General features: G+C 34.6%; 4 protein-coding genes across 4 annotated transcripts; 2 read left to right on the top strand and 2 right to left on the bottom strand.

The window, feature by feature from the left end:
* Positions 1-1198: 1198 nt before the first annotated feature.
* On the bottom strand, positions 1199-6812 carry TRIADDRAFT_62049 (uncharacterized protein; the record flags this gene model as incomplete). The annotated part of the gene is made up of 4 exons (XM_002117990.1): positions 1199-2586; positions 5344-5371; positions 6265-6400; positions 6523-6812. The coding sequence occupies 4 exons, from the start codon at positions 6810-6812 to the stop codon at positions 1199-1201; spliced, it is 1842 nt and encodes a 613-aa protein (XP_002118026.1).
* Positions 6813-8557: 1745 nt separating this feature from the next.
* Positions 8558-11801, top strand: TRIADDRAFT_62050 (uncharacterized protein; the record flags this gene model as incomplete). The annotated part of the gene is made up of 6 exons (XM_002117969.1): positions 8558-8581; positions 9756-9924; positions 10008-10089; positions 10515-10615; positions 10710-10837; positions 11778-11801. 6 exons carry the CDS (start codon positions 8558-8560, stop codon positions 11799-11801), a joined length of 528 nt encoding a protein of 175 aa, XP_002118005.1.
* A 2962-nt stretch (positions 11802-14763) lies between these two features.
* Positions 14764-16566, top strand: TRIADDRAFT_62051 (uncharacterized protein; the record flags this gene model as incomplete). Its single annotated transcript, XM_002117970.1, has 1 exon — positions 14764-16566. The coding sequence occupies one exon, from the start codon at positions 14764-14766 to the stop codon at positions 16564-16566; it is 1803 nt and encodes a 600-aa protein (XP_002118006.1).
* Positions 16567-17152: 586 nt separating this feature from the next.
* TRIADDRAFT_62052 (uncharacterized protein) lies at positions 17153-21089 on the bottom strand (the record flags this gene model as incomplete). The annotated part of the gene is made up of 8 exons (XM_002117991.1): positions 17153-17982; positions 18627-18698; positions 18836-18899; positions 19006-19096; positions 19268-19468; positions 20114-20190; positions 20310-20464; positions 21026-21089. 8 exons carry the CDS (start codon positions 21087-21089, stop codon positions 17153-17155), a joined length of 1554 nt encoding a protein of 517 aa, XP_002118027.1.
* Positions 21090-25414: the final 4325 nt, after the last annotated feature.

Raw genomic sequence — 25414 nt, forward strand, 5'->3', positions numbered from 1 at the left:
ACAACTTTTAAAATTATTTCAAAAGTTAGTTGATGATCGTATTCAGTCCAAGCTCAGCACCAGTCATGAGATAGAATACGTGAACATTTGGTTGTTCTCTGAATTCTAAAATGACAGCAAGAAGCTGAAGCAACTTCTGTCCTGTAGAATTCGTCTCTACTCACTTCAATTCAATCCTAGCTTATCATTAGTCGGTGGCTGATGCAATATTATTATTAACTGTAAAGAATTGAGCACATTTAAAATTCTCTATTGGCAGGCAGTCAAGACTTTTCCCGAGCATACAGAGCAAATCGGAATCTATGATCTCGTTAGTACACATCAAATTCGTGACAACAATAAATTATCATTCATTATTATCCATCCTGATGAGTATAACTTAGGATAAGCATTGAATAATCATCAATAAATAAAGAAGGAAAATTTTTAAATTTAAATAGTACTAGTGAATAGATTGCATTGCTTATTTAGTTATAATTAAGGAGAACTTTCCTCAATCAAAATGCGTTATGTTCTATACCGTTTGGAACATGATAACATGAATTGCCATAACTAGTATCTAAAGATATTCTCTTAGTAAGCAATATGAATATATATATTAGAAAGGAAATAATGAAACTAATCTCTTGACAATAAATAAGCATTTTAATTTATCATTCTCTATATTCCATATAATAAATATTATTAATTGGATTTTATAAATAATATGTAGTTAAGCATACTTCTCTGAAAGTTCAAATTATACGAGTAAGGGTAATATCTCTGCTTGTATACTAAATATAAATGAATTCGATACTATCGTATTTGCTTCTATTGAGTGAAATGTGTATACTTATTAAATATACCTACTGCAATGTGGTAATAAATAATAGCGTAACTGTCCTTTCCGTTCAATCGCTCATTGAGAGGCCGCATTTGTTACAAGTGTCATCAATATTGAAATGATGACTAGCCATTGTAAAAGTATTCCGAGTTGCAGAATATGCTATAGGACGATACTAATGTATAAAATTATACTTGCTTTCTACTATTTAATATGGAACTGAAAATATTGAAAACGTGTTGATAAAATCATTCCTAAGAAACGTACATCGTTTTTTTTACAGCATAATTTACATGGTATATTGCATTATCTTACTACTAAAACAAGGTGATAGAGTTAATTACGTCAGAATGCCAATAGACACAGTTGCTACGATTACGTTTCTTGATCGCCTTCAGCTAGTGTAGTATAGCGATAGCGTCTCTTGTCTTTCTTTTTGGCTCCTGGGCCATTTCTTCGATATCGAACCAATGCATAAATAAAGACAAGGAGTAATACACCAACACATAATATGGTGAAGGAATTATACATCGATGTAGGTACTTTAAAAGGATACTTCCAGTGTAATAACGTATCATCGGCAGACTCTTTTATGCCATAAAGCCACATGTCATTAAGGTAACCGTCCTTTCCATCTCGATCGTGACCGATACCGCCAAATAGATTGGCAGTTCCATTGAAACTCCAAGCTGCAGCACCAGCTCGAATACTTGGAAAGTTCCTAGCACTAGGCTGGCCCTTTTGACCATAGCTTGCAATACCATGTTTATTTGTATTATTCCCGTGCCATATCCATACATCGTCGTTGACTTTATATTGCCAAATATTGGAAAGTAATTTGGCTGGTTCATATAGTCTATCCGTTGATGCAACGTATGATCCACAGCCAGCACCACCATACATCCATAAATTACCTTTGTTGTCAGTCCATGATGCAGCGTCTGCTAAGCAACCAGGGGCATTTTTTTTATTAGCTACATGAATTGCACCATGCTGAGCACTTTTAATCCCTTTACTACCGGCCAGTTTAATCCAATTTTGACTTTTAACAGAAAATGCCCAAAGATCGGATGACATACCACGTAATAGATGTGCATGTCCTTCAAAATTTGAACCTGTATGGCCACCATATAAGTAGAGATTGTCTAAAACAGTCCAGGTTATGACTCCATACCGACTACCTGGTGTTTGATGATTCTTAATGGACAACTTTTTCCATGTTAATGTTAATAAATCGAGTTTCCAAAAGTCGTCAAATGCTTCACCGATGGTATTTCTTCCACCATATACCCACATGACACCATTATAGCACCAATAAGCAGCATTTGAGCGCGCTTTGGGATAGGACTTGGGACGTTGTTCAATTTTAGTCCAATTTTTATCTTGTATACTAAATAGCCATAAATCATCTAAAGCCTTCATTTGGCCAGAAAATCCACCAAAAATTACAAAAAGTTTATTATGTATTCCGCACGATGCAGCTCGACTACGTGGTTTAGGTGTATTTTTCGAACGATCACCAAGGTATACTTCCCAATTTCCAGTTGTTGCAGAATAGTGCCATAAGGAATTCAACTGAGAAGCGCTATCGCTTTTCCTTTCGAATCCAGTACCACCAAATAGCCAGATATTGCCATCATAGTTAGTCCATGAAGTGGTATAGTAGCGAGCACCAGGATAAGCCCTGTTTGTTGTTTTATTGGGTAGGAGGCTTACTTGGTCTTTGGAGTAACTGCCATCGAACCATATCCATTCGGTTATTTCTAGACATTCAGTAAAGTGAAAGGGTTAGAGCATCAGTAGAGGCAATCATGACAATTTCATCTACACGCATATTTACTTTATCATGATTATTGCGCTGATGCATAGGTTGATATGCTATTTTTATTTGTACTGGTACAGAATGCTATTTAAGAGTAAGTATTGGTTGACTGAGTTGCATGCAAGATTGGTCGTGATCACTTAGGAGCATACTGGTTTCATTTCAGTAAAATAGCGATAAAATTGAGGATCGATGGATGAACGATATGGGTATTCTAGACTATGTAAAGCAGCAAGATTATCAACCGCATTGCGTGTATTGTATGACAGTATAACATATACAAGGAGTAAAATTAGTTTCCAGGCTGCACTACAGACGGTTGATTATAATATTGACAACATGAAAAAGGATCCCAATTATGACCCATGTGATGCTAGGTTAAGACCCTTATTTTGGCGTTGTATTCAATCTACTCTAGGAGTTAATTCATTTACAATACTTGATTATAATTATCGGAGCATAAAATCGATATACTTGTACAAAAGTTGTATAGTATGCTATGAATAAAGAGCTTGATTAATTTGTAAGGAAAGGCAGAAATGCGAAGCAAATTATTGCGTGTATTATCCTAACTATAGATGATTGATTTCTTGGTGGAATCACTTGAGATCGAGATACACAAGTATTGATTCATTAACAGTAGTTGATTATTTGCAGTAAAAAACTACATACAAAGTTGTACCGTATGTTAAGATAAAGAATCACATTACTGTAGTTTGGAGAATCTGACTGAATTTATAGGTGCATGATTATAGCTACAGAATTGCATTTTTGGTGACGTTGCTTGAGATCAACACAAGTGCTAATTTATGGATACTGGATTGTATATTATGTATTGGAGTAGAAAATCTTTCTACAAAGTAGTACAGATGTGACAATAAAGAGCCAAATTAGTGCAGTATTAATGCCTCATGACTCAACAAAGTAGTGGCGAGTCCTATTCGACATTGTTATTGCTCTGATTAATGGAATTCTTATCGATGTTGATCAGGCCTACTGTGTGGCTGTTTATGGTCTTGCCGAAATAATTGCCATATTTTTGAAATTGAAATTAGACTGTATGAATCCATGAATTGAATCGTTGATGACTGGCTATTGGGTAAAGCAATCGATTTTACAGTAAGATTATTTCAATGTGCTTGTATTCTCTATTGGTATAGCTAGGATAGATTGGATCCTTATCCATGTTGTATGGGGTCTGCTTCCTGTTGTTTATTGTCTTGGTTGAAATGATATTCATTTTTTAAAATTGAAACTACAATCTATTTTGGTCCATGAATTCACGAGCGGATAACTAACGGCTAAAGAAATAAACTATCATCACGGTAAAATTGTTTTAGTGTGTTTTCTCCATTCTAATCTTTCTTATCACAATTATGATGGATGAAATTGTTATTGAAATCGCGTGTAAGGTTGATCGAGTGCTCTTCCATAATATCTGCTGTACTCCGCATGAAACGATATCAATCCATGAATCGAATCCCTACGCTATCAGCAATCCGATCAAAACATTCAATTGTCGTAACCCTAACATGGTTTTCGTGTGCTTGTATAAAGAAGAAAGCGGAAAAGTCATAAAATACAGCTAGCATTTTTTTCTTCCTATGCCATGGAGTAAAGTCGAATGATAGCAGATCGCTCTTTTCTCCCTTCTTGATCAATAGTTTACCAGTATTCTTGGTGACAAGCTTGTGAAAGAAGATAATGAGTAGAGAGATACTGTAAACTAAGCTAATTCAGCGTGATTTTTGGCCTTTTATGGTCGATGAGAGTAGGATAATGATAATAAAGTATAACTAGCATTTTTTTTCCTATGCCATGGAGTAAAGACAGTAAAGTAGAATGATAACAGATCGCTCCCTTCTTGTATTAGACATATTGATGTTGACAATCATCTCGTTTGATCATCTGGCTCAATCATCATTCAATCAATAGCTTACCAGTATTCTTGGTGACTAGACTAAGCTAATTTAGCGTGATTTTTGGCCTATTATGGTCATTTCTAGGTCGATGAGAGTAGGATAATAATAATAAAGTATAACTAGCATTTTTTTTCCTATGCCATGGAGTAAAGACAGTAAAGTAGAATGATAACAGATCGCTCTTTTCTCCCTTCTTGTATTAGACATATTGATGTTGACAATCATCTCGTTTGATCATCTGGCTCAATCATCATTCAATCAATAGCTTACCAGTATTCTTGGTGACTAGACTAAGCTAATTCAGCGTGATTTTTGGCCTTTTATGATCATTTCTTGGTCGATGAGAGTAGGATAATGATGATAAAGTATAACTAACACTTTATTTTCCTATGCCATGGAGTAAAGACAGTAAAGTAGAATGATAACAGATCGTTCTTTTCCCCCTTCTTGTATTAGACATATTGATGTTGACAATCATCTCGTTTGATCATCTGGCTCAATCATCATTCAATCAATAGCTTACCAGTATTTTTGGTGACTAGACTAAGCTAATTTAGCGTGATTTTTGGCCTTTTATGATCATTTCTTGGTCGATGAGAGTAGGATAATGATGATAAAGTATAACTAACACTTTATTTTCCTATGCCATGGAGTAAAGACAGTAAAGTAGAATGATAACAGATCGTTCTTTTCCCCCTTCTTGTATTAGACATATTGATGTTGACAATCATCTCGTTTGATCATCTGGCTCAATCATCATTCAATCAATAGTTTACCTGTATTCTTGGTCTTTGTATGACTAGCCTGTGAAAGAAGAGAAAGAGTAGAGAGATAAACTAAGCTAATCCAGCGTGATTTTTGGCCTTTTAAGGTCATTTCTAGGTCGATTTTGCAAGCAAAGTCTTGTCGATGAGAGTAGGATAGCCGCGCAGTGAGTCCTGACTCCGGACCATAGGGATTTAAGCGTTACTAGGATATCGTATGTCTAGTGCTACTAGTAGTATAACAAGGGTAAGTTGGACAGTATGGAAGATACGGGATGGGTAGACAAATGACCATCGTTTTAGTAGTCCTTGACCATACTTGAATTTGTATGGCGTAAGTAGACATTCGTTTTGCACGATAGTTATTTTATAGCCTGAAATGCCACCAAAATGAGAGTTCCTTGCCATAGTGGAGTACTCTTGTAACTCATGACATTTATTTTGCTCATACTAGATGATACCGATCCTATGGTGGCTACATTGGCAGTGCAATATTGATTGGAGTATAGTGTTTAGGTTAATTTCGTCAACAGACTGTCGTAAAAAAATATTATTCGTAGTGAGCAAAATTGATGTCACACTATAAAGTTCCTAGTCATTCACTAGAATCCCAATCATCAAAAAGTGATTACCTCATTTTTTTATTATTATTATTCACTTCTGCAGTAAGCAGCTGGTTGGTCCATTCTTTGACATACTGTATACACCACTATACACTACGGAAGTTTGACAAATCATGCTAAAATGGAAATACACACGATCAGGGAAAGACTGATTGAGAGTAAAAAAGAGAGTTGGAGAGATTTGTTTTGTATTTATTATTTTTATCCTCTTGTCGTCTTATATGACTGATGAATGCCTTTTAAAGCTATTTCTCAACCTTAGAACATGTCTCAAGTGGTAGTACTATACAATAACATTAGTACTGCATACTGTTAGAAATAAAATGGGGATAAGGGTGAGTTTTATAATCTCATTTTTGGCTATGGCAGAACCTGGCAGCCGTTTCATGGACAGCCCACTGTCAGCAGACGCCGTTCGTCTAACAGTAGTGTGTACCATGACAGACCTACAATACAGTTGAAATGACCAATAACATAGTCTCCTTGCTGGTGTTGACTATCCCTTTACCACCGTCCGTCTTTCTTTCCATGCTCGCTCGACCGGGCCTACTGACTAGACTTGACCCACTCTCCCTTGACGACCATCCGTCTTTCTGTCCATGCTCGCTTGACCGGGCCAACACTTCCCTGGACGACCGTCCGTCTTTCTGTCCATACTAGCTTGACCGGGCCCACTCTCCCTTGACGACCATCCGTCTTTCTTTCCATGCTAGCTTGACCGGGCCTACTGACCCACTCTCCCTTGACGACTATCCGTCTTTCTTTCCATGCTAGCTTGACCGGGCCTACTGACCCACTCTCCCTGGACGACCATCCGTCTTTCTGTCCATGCTCGCTTGACGGGGCCCATTGACCCATGGTTCTGAGTGGGTGACGTCGTAACCCCCCCCCCCCCCTGTCCAATGTCAAGCCATAGAATACTGTACAGTGTATTAAGTAAGACTCGGTGTGAGTCGATTGAAACCAAGCAGGTTGAAGAAGTTAAGCTGTGGCTGTCATTGCCTAACCCAAGTCCATGGGCGCTTGCCACCGTCCCAGGGTTCAATAATTTTCAGTCTAATCCCTTTGGCCGTGGTTGGCGTGTGTTGATTGTAGTTGGAGTTTCAAGTACCGGCCAGTTGGTGGAAAACTACCATGGCGGTGTCGAAGCAATTAGTAAGATCCAAGTCGGGCCTTCGAATGGTCACCACAAGTACCGTCATGAAATCGCCCTTTGAACTAGAAGAACCACAATGGGAAGCAGATAATTGTGTAAGAATTAATTTGCCTCTTTCGCTCATTTTCTTGTTGTTCTTTTCGCCATCATGGAGTCGGGGTAGAGGCCACTGGGACATGGTTGACGTAATCGATCGATGACGGCCCACTCCGTCTCCATGGAAAATAGCGCCGATCAAGTGGAGAAAAGCGCCGTGGATTGAAATCGATGTGAACCATTTCTTGTTAGGAGTATCATCATCGACGATAGATTAGTGGATGCATTGGGTTGGATTGGACAAGTTGTAATGGAAGATGTTGTTGTTGTTGTTGAGACGATTGGATACAAGACAACGTGATGCTTGGGGAGTGATAGGGAATGGACTGATGCCGTCACGGTAGATTGCGACAGTTTACTGCTTTCAGCTATGGCGATCAATAACCATGATGGCTTTTCTGACCTAAAGGATTCGCTTAAATCAATTCATTTTTTGCCAACGAGCCAATAGTAGATTCTCTACCTTTTTCGACACATGGTAATGATGCGTAGTAGCATGGTAGAATAGTGATTGAATCATCGACTACTCGATAAACTTAATGAACATCGACGACAGTCTACTCCTCTTCATCGATTCGCTTTATTTGGATAGCATCGCTCAGCTAAACCAAGTTCGCCTCCATCCATGTTGATTTTAGACCCTTTCTAGTCCATCAATGGCGTGATAATAAGTCGATAGCGATCGATTACGACCACAACTTACGCTAGGATCAACGATTTCATCTTTAATCGTTGTTTTGAAATAAAATAAACTTTCTTATTGGAATGATGGATAGACACGTATAATGAGTTTTACCTCTAGAATCATGGTCATATTGATGAGACTAATTTTTTTTTTTCTCTCTCTCTTTCTCTTCTATAAACTATGGTAGTGTGCCAATTGCAAGAAGTGTGGAACTCGATTCGACTTTTTAAAGCGAAAAGTAAATCAATTCTAATGTTAACGATCGATTACGATAGCTTAAATTATCCTACTCAGTTCATTAATGATTTTAATTGAATGTTATTGAGTCAATGATAAGCACTTGTTCAAGCTATCCTAGCTAGCAATTGTACCTGATAGATTAGTTTAATCATTCTTCAATACTTCCGCTTGTCCACGGTAGGATCAAAATCTTACTACAATTGGACACTACTATGACTGTATAACCATGTGTAATCACTTACTAATCAGTCATCGTGCTTCGTTGTACAGCACATCTTGAGTTGCTTGATGTTGACTACAAATAGAAATGTCGTTCTACTTTTATTTCATTGATCATGGAAAAAAGTTATACACGACCCAAGTTAGTCATAATGTTCAACTAATCATGTTATACAATATCATGGATAATTCGATCTTTTAGCAGGCATGAATAACGAGTCAGTGCATCAGGTTACTATCTACTTTATTAAAAGGATTACATACATTTTTATCGATCCTCAGCGTCGGTAGTAAACATAGCAGACAGGAATTATTTGTTTGTAAAAATACTTTTCTCAAACATAGTTCCAGTGGCTGGCTCTACGGCTGTATCCTCTTAGTTATGTCATGAATTCATTGGGCTTGCAGCAAACATTCTATGAAACTTTACATAAACAATGTTCCATTCAAATCCTTCTAGAGTGTTGTATGTAATTCAACATGGATAGCTAATAGATGAAATAATGTGTTTCAAGTAGAAGGAATCCAAGCAGTTCATGTTATACTTATGTAAGATAGTCTTGCTGCAATTCATCAATTTATTCTCTAGTTGATGAATACAATATTAGTCCATGTTTGAGGCAATGTTTATCGAATTCATTTCATATAGTTAGATGCCATCGTAGTACTGTTATAAAGTAGTACATTGCTATGACGATTTTGTCAATAAGGTGCCAGAGGTTCGGTTGCCATCATAATAGAATGCTAGATGACATCAATGTCATTAACAGGAGAGAATTACATTGTTTTAGCAATATGGCGGTCATAAATCATCTGCTTTAGCAATAGGCACTACATTGAGATACTCTCAGTTAAAAGGCTTTCTTTTGTAGATAGGTCATGAGTTGCATCAAATTTCATCACTGTAGTAGTATTTACTATTATACGATAGCGCAAGAACAGTAACTAATTGTATATGTAGTACAGACTAGCTAGCAAGAATGAGAACTATCACTACTGTAATGTTTATGCCATCATCAAAAGCAATCGTGTACTCATCATCATTTATCATTGGAACCAAAATCAGCTTAGTATGATTTTATTCTAAAATTCTTCTTGCATGAAATACATTGTCAAATACAAATGTCGATCATGCTACACCGTCTCGATAACAGAGTTAAAATGAAAATGACAAAATAGGGTAAAAATGATACATCAAGATAGTGAAACTGCTCAAGTGGAAGGTCTATCATCATTTATCAAACACTATCAGTTTTAATAATTTTTTGTTCTTCAATATTTTATTTACAGTATTTTGCATATTACAACACAACATTACTTACGTAACTGCAATACTACTAAATAGGGTAAAATTAACATCTTATGATATTAGCAATCCATTGATTGTCAATTTTATTCGTTCTAGCATCATTGTAGAAGATGTGGACAGGTCTTTTGCAATTCATGCTGTGATAATAGGCTTCCGTTACCGCGATTTGCTTTCGTTGATCCTGTTCGGCAATGCGGTCCATGTTCCATCATTACTAAGAAAGAAAATGAATTCTTCAATAAACATCTCAAGGCATTCCTTAATGGTAAACTAGATATTTCATACGTTTCTGGCAAAGTGTAGGCTTTGATCTTTCGAAATATCAATCTATTACATATTTTTGTGTAGGAGGAACTTTTACCGTTTCTGTTAACGACAATGAACCTGAATTAGGAGCTATGTATATTTGCAAGCTGACACCAGACCATAAGTTAGTCGATCATAAGTGTCTAAATTATTAACGTAATAAGCCTATTATAAAATATCGACTGTGCCTATAAGGAGAGATTTATTATACTGTATACAACGTTATCCATTATCACTATGGATCAACCTACGGCTGAAATTGTATGCTATTAAAAGTGTGCTAGCTTGTAGTAAAAATACTATCGTACATGAAGACATTCAACTTCTGTAATTCTTTAGCAGAATTGGATTGTCAAATCCAATCCAATCCAAAGACTTATTGTCAATCTGTAGGATAATTTATAAGCAGTGATTATGAGTTTATAAATCTATATTATCCACTAAATAAATTACCTAATCGACATGATCGTTATGGTAATACTTAAGTTCTGTAAAAATGATTCATTTTTCGCTGCAGTTATTGACACCAGCATTTTAATTTCTCTGTAGGACAATCACCTTCGAAGGTGGCAATGCTACACCTGTAGATTCTTTTACAATCTCTTCTATTAAGGATTTGGAGATTTTATTGGAAAATAGCAATGATAAAGGTTAATGAAAATCCATTAATTGCATAGTATTATCTATACTTTGGTGTATTAAAGTGTATATACCGTAGTTGACTTGTGGCATAATATTTTGTAGCTGGTGTTCCAATTGGAATTGTGGTGACTTATTATGGAACAGAAAATCAGGTTGAGAAAGTTAAACTTTTGGTTGCTGCTACGCCCAACAAGAAACAGTCTATTGCTTGGATTATCGCATTACAAAAGGTAATCATGGCTAAAAGTTAAAATAATATGACTAATATCGTTGTACTTACAAAGCAATGGTTATCTTTACCGATTTAGGGAATCTCTATGATAAACAACTCCAATGGTTAAATGTCCTCTCCTAGCTATCCTATGCCATTAATGGCAATGTAAAGTAATCGCCCAAAGAGTTATTGTTGTTCTGGTAGATTAAGAATTTACTAAGATGTAATCATATGTCTGGAATGTTGTAATTAGAAAATTAATTCCTATTCAGGTTAATATTGTCAAATACCATGATGATGGGGATAGATCTATATTAGGGTTAATATACACGTACAACTAGAATTAGACAACATTCCTACAGTTATCTTATAGTTTCTTTGTTCATCTTGCAATGATTTCATTTTATCTTTCATTTTGAGATTAGTTTACCACTTATCGACTGTAGTTTATAAATTATCAATTTACGTATGAACTGACATCTAAACATTTAAAGTTACAATTTATACAACATCACTGACTAGATTCTGTATTGATTGTGTATGTATCCATCGGTTGAATATGACCATTCGAAACTTACATATATCAGTCTTATGCTATTTTTACTGTATGCAAAAGCTTGATCAGTTGAATTTGTATTGTAGACCAATATAAATAGATATGATCACATTACGACTTTTACTCTTCACTATGTATATATATATATATATACACACACATATATATAGTTGTCTTTTTTATAAAGACAGATTATCAACTGTAGTTATTGCGGTAATTCTTAACTCAGAACCTGTACTTCTAGTTTCATAACGATATTTAAATTTGAATTAACAGCTACGGCTTAAGAATAATTCTTAGATTTGATTTGAGAGATTCTTTTTCTTTTATCCTTTATTACTATAGTTTCATTTGTAGACACAAGAAAATCTATCACTTAATTCGATATAATATACGACAGTCATACATCACTGGTTATCCGTAATGGTTTCTTAAATATGACCATGTTAAATTTTATTTTTCATATCTAAAATAAAAAATATATCAGTAAAAAGTTATATACTTGCGTCTGTTCTTGCAAAATACAATATACTAGTACAAAAAACAAATAATACTCCACTTTCCAATCGAGAGATAGATTACAATTTCTACCCTACATAATACTAGGAAGATTTAATATGGATCGTTGTCGTTATGTTCGCGACATACTTTGCTACCCAATTACCATGATAGAATACTTCTTCTGGCTATAATAGCTTCTTTGCTTATACAAAATATTAACCCATAACTAATTGTAAATCATAATAACAAGATTATACTTTAATCGAAGTTTCCATTCAATAAATGATATTTTTCTTTGTTCCATAGCTTAGATTAAATTTATAAAGAGCATAATCAATGTAATTATAGATATTGTTCCTGTGGATATGCTTTGTCATATTCAGATTACATTTGTATGCTTTTGTGTGTAACCTGATTGATAAAAACGTTCTCATCAAGATTGTATCAAGCTTTCGAAAGCTGGATTCATTTCTGTATTGCGCTCGATAGATATAATAAGCTGTATCTTCTCCTAATAAAATTGCTTACTCTGATAATTGATCTAATAGCGATGGACTTATTTGATGGTTGAGCACGAATAGTAATTCAATTTTCTTTGATCTCAGACATTATGTTTGGATGGAGATAGGTAATTCTCTATTCTAAGCTGCTTAATACAGTACCATCATACCTATGCTATTACAGGCTCTTCGAATATTGTATGATCACTCAATGCTATGAAAAATGATTGTATTTATAGAAGAAGAGAAAACCTGGCTAATTCAATGTCCACGTTTTACATTACCTATAGAGACTCTTAAATTATGCAATCTACTTTCACACTTTTACTCGTAGTGTTCTTCTATGCAGAACGGTACTGTAATAGGGATGCATTGGTTTCGTATACTGGAGCCATATCAATCTCATCCTTTCATACGTTATCAATTAATAAACAAGAAGGTAATTAGCCAGTCTTGAGTAAGTAAAATAACAATTTGTGTTTCGGAGATTAAACAAATTGTAGTTGATGATGATTAGAATGAGGAACAGGCGATTTGACTTAAATTGGTCAAAATAGTTGAATCACGTATTGTCCATATATTATTATTTTAGCAATAGCGGTGTAAAACTAGATAGGGTATATTATTTTCAACCTACTAGGCTTGAATATTTTAAAACGATTAGTAGCTGTTTACATTGCGTTGTTAGACAAATCCGTTAGCACATAGACGATTTAATCATCGGTTATGTCTACAATTGATCTTTCCATCAATAACTTTAATTATTGGTATCAACCAAAGCTTGGACAGCCATGGAAATGCGTTCCAGTAGTAAAGTTATGACTTCAATATAGCAAAGTCCTCATTGCCATAAGATTTGTGCATCGACATGGTTATTCCATTTTGTCTCAATTCACATTTCTTTCTAGACCATAAATGATGCTATACGCGTATTTTCATCGGATACGGACTAACCTGATCGTAAATACTACTCTTGTTATTATAACTTATACGTATATTAAAATAATATTATCACATATAGAATAAATTAGAAGAGGTCATGGATGGTATAATGAATAAATTAATAATTGATTATTGATCCATATGATTAAGAAACAAGTCGTTGGCTCACAATGCCGAAACAGTTGTACACAGTATATATTCTCGTATATACCGTATATACAGTGTTATATATCAAGTGTTATATATCTTACGTTATATATCTTATGTTATATATCTTATGTTATATATCAGCTAATATCAAGATATTAAGGTGGTGTACAGCTTCGATTGCTAGTACAGCACAGTTAGTCTCATATGCGTATGAGTATTAGCATAAGGTACTAAGGAGCTTTTAGCCAGTTAGGAAACATTACCTTGGAGAAAGTTTTAAGGTTAGATTTGCGAGATTTAAATTAAGAGTAAACGAGTATTAATGGCCTGAACTACCATCCAATATCAATGTTTAACCGAAGTGAAAGCATAGTGGTTGGAGTACCTCGAGCTGAGCTGTTAGAATAGAAAAAATTTCAGTAAAATTGCAACAGGTAGGATACTATGGTAGGATACCTATCCTACCATAGCTTAGATTGCAAACAAATATTGTTATTAATGATGCAAAGTTAATTAGATTAACGAGGTAAAGATAAGGATACTGAATTACTTAGCTTTCCTGCACACTAAGATAGATCAGAGTTATATGATCCTATGGATGTTAAATCATACCTTAGCTGTTAAATACTTGTATGCTTATAGCATTACTAGCAAGAAGGGAATGATACAGCCGATTATATATATAATATATATTTATGGACAGATTTTATGACAAATGCAGTGGAAAAAGTACGATAGGACGGATTCGATCATGATTATCATCTTGCTTCTCTTTTGTAAATGCCTTTCAAGAGGACGATTATTCTATTTCACTTTGAATTATACTATGTGAGACCTTCAATCAGTTTTCAAGTCATTGAAAAAAGTAATTATAAGAAATGGGTGCATACAGTAGAGGGAGCTCAGTTGTAATCTTAAAATCGGACCATCGGGGGGTAATCCATGTAGGCGTCTACGCGTATGTATGATTGGAAAAGAAGAGAAAAAGTTGACCTATTACTATAAGCCGTAGTTTCGAAATTTTTTAGACACAATCATCACGTCACGGATTTGATAGATAATTAGTTAATCTATTTATTCTTTGCTCTTATTTCTTCTAGCGAACATTGGCTTAAATTGCGGACTTGCTATACAAAAATAGGACAGATTAGTGAATGCCTTTTAGTGTTGAGAGATAGTCTTTGTTGCTTCTATATCGGACGGTCGGTCCTTTAAGTCTGGCTATTCCTTAATCATTCTAGCCTGTGATTTTTTTCCACGTTAAATCAACTTTTCTACTCAGTCTTGAACGGCATGAGTAACGTATCGAAATCTCCTAAAGATTACCATAGTGACGATCTTAATGATCGTCATGGAGAAAAGGATCGAAAACAATTTAATGAAACTGTTCTTAGCCAGCGAGCTCAGAAAGCAACACCATTAGAATCATCAAATGCTGAAGAATTACCGGTGGTCATTTATACAGCAAAGAAAATTTACACTATGAACTGCTTGCAACCAGAAGCTACCGCAATTGCTGTCCAAGGTGATCGTATTTTTGCCGTTGGATCAGAAGATAGCATCGTAACTGGTTTAAAAGCAAGAGAACAAAGCTATCAAATTAAAAGGGATTACAATGACTGCTTCTTTTACCCGGGATTTATTGAATCACACTGCCATGCCTCTTTGGAAGCATTGTATTTTCAATTTCACTACGTTGGAGCTACTGATCGAATCAAATGCGTGAATGGGACTATGGTCGAAATGAAGGGTTTTAATAGCAAGCAAAAGGTGTTAGATCATCTTCAGCAAGTTTCAGAAGCTAGCCATGAAAATATTATCGTTGCATGGGGCTATGATCCAACATTACTTCTCAATGAAGCCAGTCCTAATATTCATGCATCGGAAATCGATTTTCAGGAGGGCAAGAAAGTAGTTGTTATGAATATGAGTGGACACATAGCCTATATTAACCATGCAGTTCTAACCGAAATAGGTTATACCGATAAGACTGACATTAAAGGTGTCATTAAAGATGAAGATGGCAATTTGACAGGAGAATTACAAGAAATGACAGCTATGGCTCCATTGTTTGGTTACTATAATGTTGATTTAGATGATTTAGTTAGGGGATTTCGTAGCTTTGCAACTGTAGCTAGCTCCAAGGGAGTTACGACACTAACCGATCTTGCTTTTGGTATTGTTAATCATACCTGGGCTGCATTACAGCAGGTTACACAAGAAAATAACTGTCCAGTGAAAGTCAACTGTTATATGCTAAATGGTGTTTACGATCGTAGAGGTGGAGCAGATGGCTTTCGAGCATTGAAACAATCGGAGAATCCAAAGTTAAAATTAACAGGCGTCAAAATAATTTCGGATGGTTCAATACAAGGATTTACTGGCCTTATGCGATGGCCGTATTATTATACAAGTCGAGATCAAGGTCTTGCTAATATTACGCCTATTGCTCTTGATCAAACAGTACGTGAATTAGTCAGTAATGATATTCCTTGCGCTATCCATACTAATGGCGATGGTTCTATCGAGATGGTATTAGATAGTATTGAGCGAGTAACGCGTTTTACTCCAGATCGTGATCCACGTTTTCGATTAGAACATTGCCAAACGCCTACTGAAGATCATCTTGAAAGAATGAAACGCTACAATATTAACGCTAATTTCTTCGTAAATCATATTTATTACTGGGGAAATGTTCATAAGAATCAAACAATCGGTCCAGATCGTGTTGAATATATGAATCCTTGTGCTACAGCCAAAAAGCTTGGAATCACCTTTGCTCTTCATTCTGATTCTCCTATAACAGCGATTGATCCACTCTTGATGATTCAAAATGCCGTTGTACGTCAAACCAAAGAAGGAAATGTTATTGGCGAAAATGAGAGAATTTGTGTTTATGACGCGTTGAGAGCGGTTACTAAAGACGCTGCTTATTTGTTACGTGAAGAAAGGATTAAAGGGACACTTGCATTTGGAAAACTAGCCGACATAGCTATCTTAGAGAAAGATGTATTTCAAGTTGACAAGGAGGATATTCATAAAATTGTTGTGAGAGCTACATTAGTTAACGGTCGGGTTTTTGATCATCGTTCGTAGGCTAATTTAGTTAGAAGAGATTAAATTGTGTAGACTGAGGTGTATTTAGCTAGCATAAATTAAAACAGCCAGTTCATATATAAGTAAATCTTACATTGTGACGATGATATTGCTATAAAACTATTGGTAAAATGTTGCTATGCGGATTGTAGCTACAATTGCTATGAAGAAAATTGGAGCAGGCAACTTCAGATTATTCGGTACTTCTGTCTGGAAGTCTTTCCAGTAGTCAAATTCGTCTGGAGTCGAACTGGGCATAGATATTTCTTGTATAAAAGTCGAATGAAGTTCTAATTTTCTACGAATGTTGGGAATTTTGTGATGGATTATATAGTATCACAGATAGGTAAAGTACTTACAGTGCAGATGAAAAATAAAGTACTTCTTGAAGATTATACAAGGATGAAGTAGAATAGCATTGATATCTTAGTCCACTATTGTGCTATTATTTGCTGTGAATTAGCAACAGCATAAACCTAAGATAAATACATCAGGATCTCGCTAAGGTTTTAATAGTTTATAGATGTAATATTCAACTGTATACATAAGAAGCATAAATAAGATGGTAATGTTATAAGAATGAATTTTATTCAATAAATGCGAAAATTTGATCAATCTCTGATAGTTCGCTATTACGCATTTTCTCTGTTTCGGATGAACTAGAAAGAACGAATGGATTATTTACATTGGTCTTCACAATATCGCTATCATGATTCTGTGGTTTAAAATTTAGATTATCTCTGGGTATTTCCTTTTTAATTTGATTTATGCTCGCACCATCGGAATCAAACTGGCAGTAGCTTTGAGTATCCCACGGAAATTCTAAATGATAATCTTTCGTTCTTCCAGATTTACAATTTCTTTTTAAGTGTCTTAATATCTTACAACGATAGGAATAATTTCTAATAAAAGCGACAGATGAGAAATTTCTGAAATGATGATGGAGGAGAAGATTTTTTGGACCTTGAAATATTGTCGTAAATGATTTCGCTTTTAGCATTTCATACAATAGTCTTGCCTCTTCCGGTGGAATTATCGTTGTGAAATCTTTACAGTTTTTTGGCGTTGTGTCCATATTATACTTTTTATGGCTGTACCGCAACATCGTGATACGTTCATTTTCGCATTCTAACTGCTGTATTAAATGGGATGACTTACTCGCCATTGACATTAACTTGGCAGACAGCAGTGGTGTAGATTTCTTTTCGGTGGCTGAGGAATTTTCGTTTTGTGAAACTGGAGAATGTGAGCCCTCACCTTGCCTGGTAAATTGCCTCTTTGGAATATTATCATCTAGTTTGTTAGAAGTGGATTTTCGGTTTCGATTATCATCAGTAAGATTTTTGTTGGAGTCCATCAAAGCTTTATCTGATTCGGTAGAGCACAATCTTTCAATCTTTACAAAGTCAACTGGTTCTACAAGAAATATACAAAATATTAGACAGAGCCGTAATTAAAGATTACTTTTTTCATGCTAAAGAGCAGAACGAAATAAAAAGACTGCCTATAGTCTTTATATGGAGTTTCATGGAACTATGACCATTTTCTTCAACGCCTTTAATTGCTGATACTACTGAAGAGTGCGAACCTTCCGCCAGCATTATGGTACACTAGAAGGAGTCTTTGTGTATTTATAGCTACATTCACCTTCCGCATTTCATTTGCGGCAACTTTTTGTAAACATGCTGCGAGTATTGTTGTGTACTCTTCACCACATAATAAAACACAGCTTATGCATAATTTACTCAGTAGCCGTTATATCATACTAAAACTGATAATAAATTTGCTTTTTATAATGCCATGAGTTATGCGCGTTTGTTCAGTTCGTAAAAATTAGTGCGAGCAATACGAGCGGCTTATACGCGTATCGTAACTGTTGCTATTTTGACTTACAGTATATGCAGAACTCGTTGTGCTGTAAGGTGAATTTAGTTATTGCTAGCAATAAACATCTGTAGTTATCGAAATCTTCAAAAATTGGCCTATTAGTTAAGATATACATCGAGCTACAGTACTTATTGTTTAAAAAATTCCATATCTTCCAAGGTTGATTTACATACCGCCCAAATCGATGTTATCCGTAGAGTTCTTTAATGTTTCATCCATAGCACTGCTATCTATCAAGTATTGTCCTGTGAAATTAATAATATGGATGTTACTATAAAATTAGCGTAGTTTCTGACTACGACAATATGATCGTTGTTATACACGTATGCAAAATTAAAGCCGACTGTACAGCAATTTTCGTCAACAAGTTAATAAAATTTACCAGAACTAGCATCATTTTGGAGATACTGGCTCAAATCTGCTGGAAAATTGGCTACATCTAACACCTAAAGGCGATATGATAAGTTTTAGTTGTAAACAATCGTTCACGATATTTTGAGGTAAAAAATTTTAAACATTATTTTCCTGGTAGTTCTCGAGATTGTGCATAACCTTGTTTTGAGCTTTAACGGACATCCTTAGCCATTCATAGATTGTCTTGTAGGCTTGTATTGTGATATCGATTAGTTCTGTTAAACAGTTCCTGTAGATTGACAGTTACAAAAAATGTGCTACGTTCTTTATAACTAGTTTTAATGTTTAGCTGTTCAGTATATTTCAGTAGTAAGATCATTAGTCATTGGTAGAAATCTATTTTAACACAATATTTTGTTGTTGTAAGAATGCTAATTATGAATCTTGTGTATGTTATTACCTTAATCGGCTTACAATTGCTGCTGCTAATAGGTTAAATTGGATAAATAATCCCATAGATAATTGAGAGCAGATATGTCTTATTTTAGTTAAGGAACGAATGACAGTAGAAAACCCGAAAAATACATTGAAAAAAATTGTGATCAGATTGCTAATTTTTCCATAACGGATACATAAACGTTTGTATAACCGCTTCTTGAATCTATAAGATGAAAAAAAGTCAACAACGAACATAATTATTTAGATAGTTCTAGTATGTTATACAATACTATGTATCTATTCGATATGAATACGCATATAAAGATATTGCATAAAGACATTGAATTATAATTTAGTAATGAAAATTTATAGCATCATGTATCAGGAAAATAAGCTATCATCTGACGTATGTGTCTTCTGTAGTTAAGTAATATGGGCATTGCACTAACCTTGGAGATTAGGTACACTGCGTTTTGCAATTGCTGTGCCGTTAATTGCATTAACGAGTAAGATGGAAATTCAACGGATAGATTCCAATCGGTAGATTTAGGTAATTCTCTTAAACTTTATCGAATGCAAGATTAAAATATAATGGGATAACTTTAACATTAATCTATGATGGTAAAAATTAAGCTCGATAATCATTAAGTACAATAACTATAGTATGAAGAGAAAACTAACTCATGTAGACGCGTGCGTGTATGTACTATATGTAAGTAACTTAGATTGATTTGATAGTACGCTTACGTTTTAAAAATCTTGATAATATCAATTTAATAAGTTACATCAATTATATCATCTATGCTACCGTATGCTTCAGTTATATTTGAGTCTATTTCAAAATTGACATTTGCAGCAGGATCCTTACCTAGTTATACAAGTTAAAAAGTTATTTAATGTCGATTTCATCCTTAGATTATATAATCGTTTCGTTAATCTTTCCACCTGTCAGAATGAGAGTTTTCATAAATACAGGAGAGATTTAGCTGGTATTTTTTCGTTGCATTCAGTATTTATAAATTATAATGCGTTTATAATGTAAAATCTATCGAATTTTTACTTACCTTTTTCAAGTATTGATAATGCTTATCCCTTCTAAGTTGACTTTTATAACGATAACAAATTTTAGAAAGTATCGCCATTTCTTGCCATACTAGTGTACTATCATATTGGTTAACAATGGTGTGGATTTTATTCCAGTCGTCTTCAACATTAATCTCTGCATGAATAGGAAGAAATGGCAGGAAAGTGAATACCGTTGGTTATAAAAGATTCTTTAACCAGTAGTAGAGTAATCTTTCAATTAATATTGCATTGTTACATTTTGGGGGAAATGCAAAATTTCCTTAATCATGCAAGGCTGAACTTGTGATCATATCCCTGCTGGTTTCAACGGTCACTATTCTTTCATAATTAATTCTTACTCAAGAACCTGCAATTCATTGATGATTTCTACAAGTTACCATAGCTGTAATATCAAGACACAGACTGCAGAGAATGTAGGCTAAATAACTGTCACTGTTGTATTGATTTTGTAAGCAGCAGTCAAATGGAAGAGTTGGATTCAATCGCGATCATTAAAGGTATCGGTGGTCTACTACAGTTGCAATAGAGCTTGAATATTCAGTCGAATGTATAAACTATAGCTCAATTAAAAGGATACTACTCTAATTTTCTAATAATTCTACTATGCTCATGAGAATACCGTCATGATCACTTTGATCAGCTCATCATTAGTTGACTAGTAAAGGTATTAAAGGCTCCATCTTGCAAGACTGACCTGAGGACACCAGTAGCTTGTACTTTCCCATCACAAGATTTTGCCATTGAATGGAGTCCATCATCGTGGAAAAACAGGCGATCAGTTTATTATGTAACCTTAGAGCAGCCGATGTGCATTAGTCTATTAATGCTGGAAAATAAGAGATATTGAAGCTGGTCTCCTGAAAGTTGCAGCTTGCTTGTGCAATTAGCTTCCTTCTCCAGGCATGGCTGATCGATTTGTTGTGCTTACGCCTAGTATGTATGTAATATAGTGTACCATACCATTCAAATGTATACAGGCAATTATATGAAATATACAGGTAAAGACTGCTGTTGCTCCATTTATATAATGATATACTGTACAGTATTAGACACTATATTATGTACAGTACTAATACACTTTGAATCCAATGGCCGGCCCATGGAATGGAGGCTGTTAATCAACTAATGGCGATATATATTTTGAGTAGCATTGGTTGTCGAGTTTCTGAAGAAGGATTGGACTTTTGCCATCAAAATGGAGGCCCAATGCAACCATTTTCTCTGCTTTCTTTCCATCCATTTCAGCTAGGACTCTAGCTATATATGAAAGCGAAGCACAGTGATAATGATGTATATCATCAGTTGAAGATGGTGCGATATTTGGACCGTCTTGAGGATGAGAAAAATAGAATTTACTCTAAGTGAGATAAATGAAATCATCTTCTCTTCTTTTATTGAATTTATTATTATTTCTTCTAGCAAAATGATGATTTGAGTATGAAAGTGCTTAGCTGTGATTCTATATGTAGCCTAAGTGCAGTGATAATAATCAGCTGATTGAGGTACACACTTTGACCGTCTTTGGTTGGGCAGTTTTCGAGCATGAGCTCGTCAAAATGGAGGTTAGATGCAATCATCTCTTCATTTCTACTAGCAAAGTGATGATTTCAGGGTAGAAATGCTCAGCTCTAGCTTTATATACTAGCCTAGGCATAGTAATAATTAGCTGATTCAGATACCTACGTGTATGTTGACAGTTTTGGGGTCGCGGAGTTTTAGAAGGGGAATTTGATTTTTGTCGTCAAAATGGAAGTAAAATGCAACCATCTCTTCATTTCTATTAGCAAAGTGACGATTTCAGGGTAGAAATGCTTAGCTCTAGCTATATATACAAGCATAAGCATAGTAATAATTAGCTGATTAAGATACCTGTTTTGACAGTTTTGGGGTCGCAGAGTTTTAGTAGGGGAATTCGACTTTTGTCGTCAAAATGGAAGTAAAATGCAATCATCTTCTTTCATTGAATTCATTTTTTCTGCTAGTAATGATTTCCGTACAGAAGGGCTCAGTTCTAGCGATATATTTCAGTATAGCATGCTGTAGTAATAAATTGGTCGTGGCAATCCAAGATTACATCTATAACGCCTGTTTGATAATTTGGTCTTGATGCGAAAATAGCATTAAATCATTTGCATAGTTGTTAAGCTCCAAGTTATTTTAGGACACATTTTAAGCAATTAACTGAAATAGATTGGATAAATACGAGCCTAGAACGACTTGTTGCGATAACTTTCTATCACGAAGTGACTTTTTCTATCAAATGCTTATCTTTTTTTCCTTAGATAACATACCGTTATCTATGATGTTATACATACTTTTAATAATAGATAACTGCATAGTTTTATAATAATATTATCTATAAACTGATAATCAATTAATGTTTTATATCGATTTACTAGAAATTGAATGACTATTTAACTAAGTTGACGATAGGAGATCGTCAGTAGTTACAGTCGTACTGTAGGTAAATGCCTGGGAGGACAAGCCTGACAGTAGACTTATAGCGTAATTTTTAGAATAGTTTGAATTTTTCCTTATTATAAATTTCGATTTGTAACACTTTCACTACATCATGTCGCTCGTTATTATGAGTTACCTGTTGCAACGAATGCGTTTAATATTACCCATAATTAATCGACAATACGCTTTCTTAAGCACCGATGACGATTCTACCTCACTTAGTGCTTTACTTCATATCATTATCACACTTTCAACACACATTACTACCATCATTAGCCGAAATCACTACAACAATCAATGTAATTTTAAGTGAGAATGATGGTTGTTGTATTTGACTACAATTTTTAAGGACGACAGAATTTAAAGACGATCAAGGTGATACAAAAAGGAGTATTAGCTTCCTTGAAGAAGATAGTCTATCATGGGTTGGTGTAAATAATAACCTCATCCGACGGTACCTCTAGCGATCACTTATGCTATAGAAGAAATTATGAAACTATTCTATTTTAATTTTGAGCCTTCTATCGAATAGTAATTCACCATAACATCATTACTTTAGTATAATTTAAATTGTAGGCTCCAGATTAGTAATTTGAAGATCGATCTATTAAAGACTTGAATATGAACTGAATTATTGTCAATCTAGTCAAGTAGATCTCCTAATTGAATCAATAGTACAGTATCAACGCTTTTTCCTATTTTTAAACTTTATCGTTGATCATGTGCAGAGAGGCATAATAATTTAATGTTGTGACCTTTTAGCGGGGTAATATTTGCATCTATGGTACGATTATGCTCGACATAGTTTTTTGCATCTTAACTATAAATCTGATCATTCAGTGGAATAGTATGCGCAGATTTTTACTTATAATTGTTTCATTTACTTTAGTAGAGATTGAATTGATAGATTTTCCGAAATTGTCTCGTTTTCTAAAATTAAATACATGATATAATATTACTACGAGTATATACGTATGATTCTACAAAAATTTCATCCTTAATTTATTTACTCCATCCCGATATCTTCTAACTTATGATAGGATGGTTCGAGGACAATTGCCATCGAATCATATACAGCAACGGTAGTAAAATAGTTTGATTAGATTAATTTATTTCAATTTTTACACACATGAACTAATTATAATCCCAAATCAAATTAAAATTGCAGCAAATAATCATATGAAAGAGTCTAAGTCTTTGTTATGAATTCATTTAAAGAGCCGTGTCTACAATTGTGAAGGCATTTAAAAGTAATTATAATTTTTCTGCAGATTTTATTTATTGGCCTGCGTAATTGTTTATATATCCTAGTCAAAAATTGCTAGCGGCTTAGATTGCCAGGCCGAGCTAAAGACCGTAGCGATATAGCTAAAGCAAATAATATTTAATAGAAGGAATGACGGCAGACACTCTTCAATCAAATCCGTGGCATTATCTGCCTAAGAGTTTATGAACTACCGCTAAATGTATTCAGTAACTTTCCACTCCCACTCCAACCGCATCTACAAGCTTGTACCCACCTATCCGAGTTAAATACTACAACTAAACTCCTCCTATATTCTTTCTTATAACTACTTTCAAAAGACTTTGAAAACTGGTTTAAAGTTGTTTTCTGGCTTAATTTTATTATTGTCTAAAGGGTTCCTATAGTTCTTGTTCAGATATAAACCAAAACGGTCCTTGAAACGGAAAAATTAACAAACCATAATATTTTGATAAATGTAGAGTAATTTAGACTAGGACAACAGATTTTACAATATGACTGTAGTGATGCTGTTAGATAAGTTGTTGCTGTCAACATGTTATATAGAAGTAAATTAGATATAACTTATAAATAATACCAGATCTAGAGCTGTTAATAATAATTGGTGCGAGTATACATGCATATTGTTTATGATAATTCAAGGACGCATACATTGATTTTAGCTTCGTAGAATGGAATAGTAAACTTAGAATTTATTCTTATACTAAGTTCTGCAGGTGTTGAGTGATCTTATTCGCAATCTTTATATTGTAAACAAGTTAGGTAACGCATTGAAGCAGCTACATATTTCTGTCGTTATTGTTCTCAGTCCTTCCTTTTTATCCAAATCTGCTGATGTAAGAAATTTTTCTCTTTTCTGTCAGAGCTTGTTATACTATTACTCAAGGTAGTGTCTCAATTATTAGAGAATCGGTAATAAAATCGCTTATTATAAAGTTCTACGCATAATCTACCCACTGAGTAGAGTTAGTAGAACAGAGTTAGTAGAAATGATCATAAAATTTCTTTAGCTATGTACATAAGCTAATGTTATTAATAGCACGTACGATTAATTGATTTAAAATCAGAATCACTACCTACATCGAGGTATAGCTTAGAGCCCCCAGACAATTGCCAATTAGACAATTTTGCCACCTAGGTGGCAAAGGTAGGAGGTAATTGACCGGGGGCAATTATCCCAGAACTGGTATGTATATTGCTAACTTGCTAAATAAAATTGACAGGACTGCCTTAATATCGCCTGATAGATTGCATCGTTCTTTATACTATCAAAGAGAAGGTTTATGTGTGATGGCTATTGAATCAAAGCTGAAAAGAATTACCAATAAAAAAAGGGAGCAATTGTCCTAGAACTGGTAT

This window comes from Trichoplax adhaerens, genomic scaffold, assembly GCF_000150275.1.
Source record: "Trichoplax adhaerens TRIADscaffold_34 genomic scaffold, whole genome shotgun sequence".
Classification (NCBI taxonomy): Eukaryota; Metazoa; Placozoa; class Uniplacotomia; order Trichoplacea; family Trichoplacidae; genus Trichoplax; species Trichoplax adhaerens.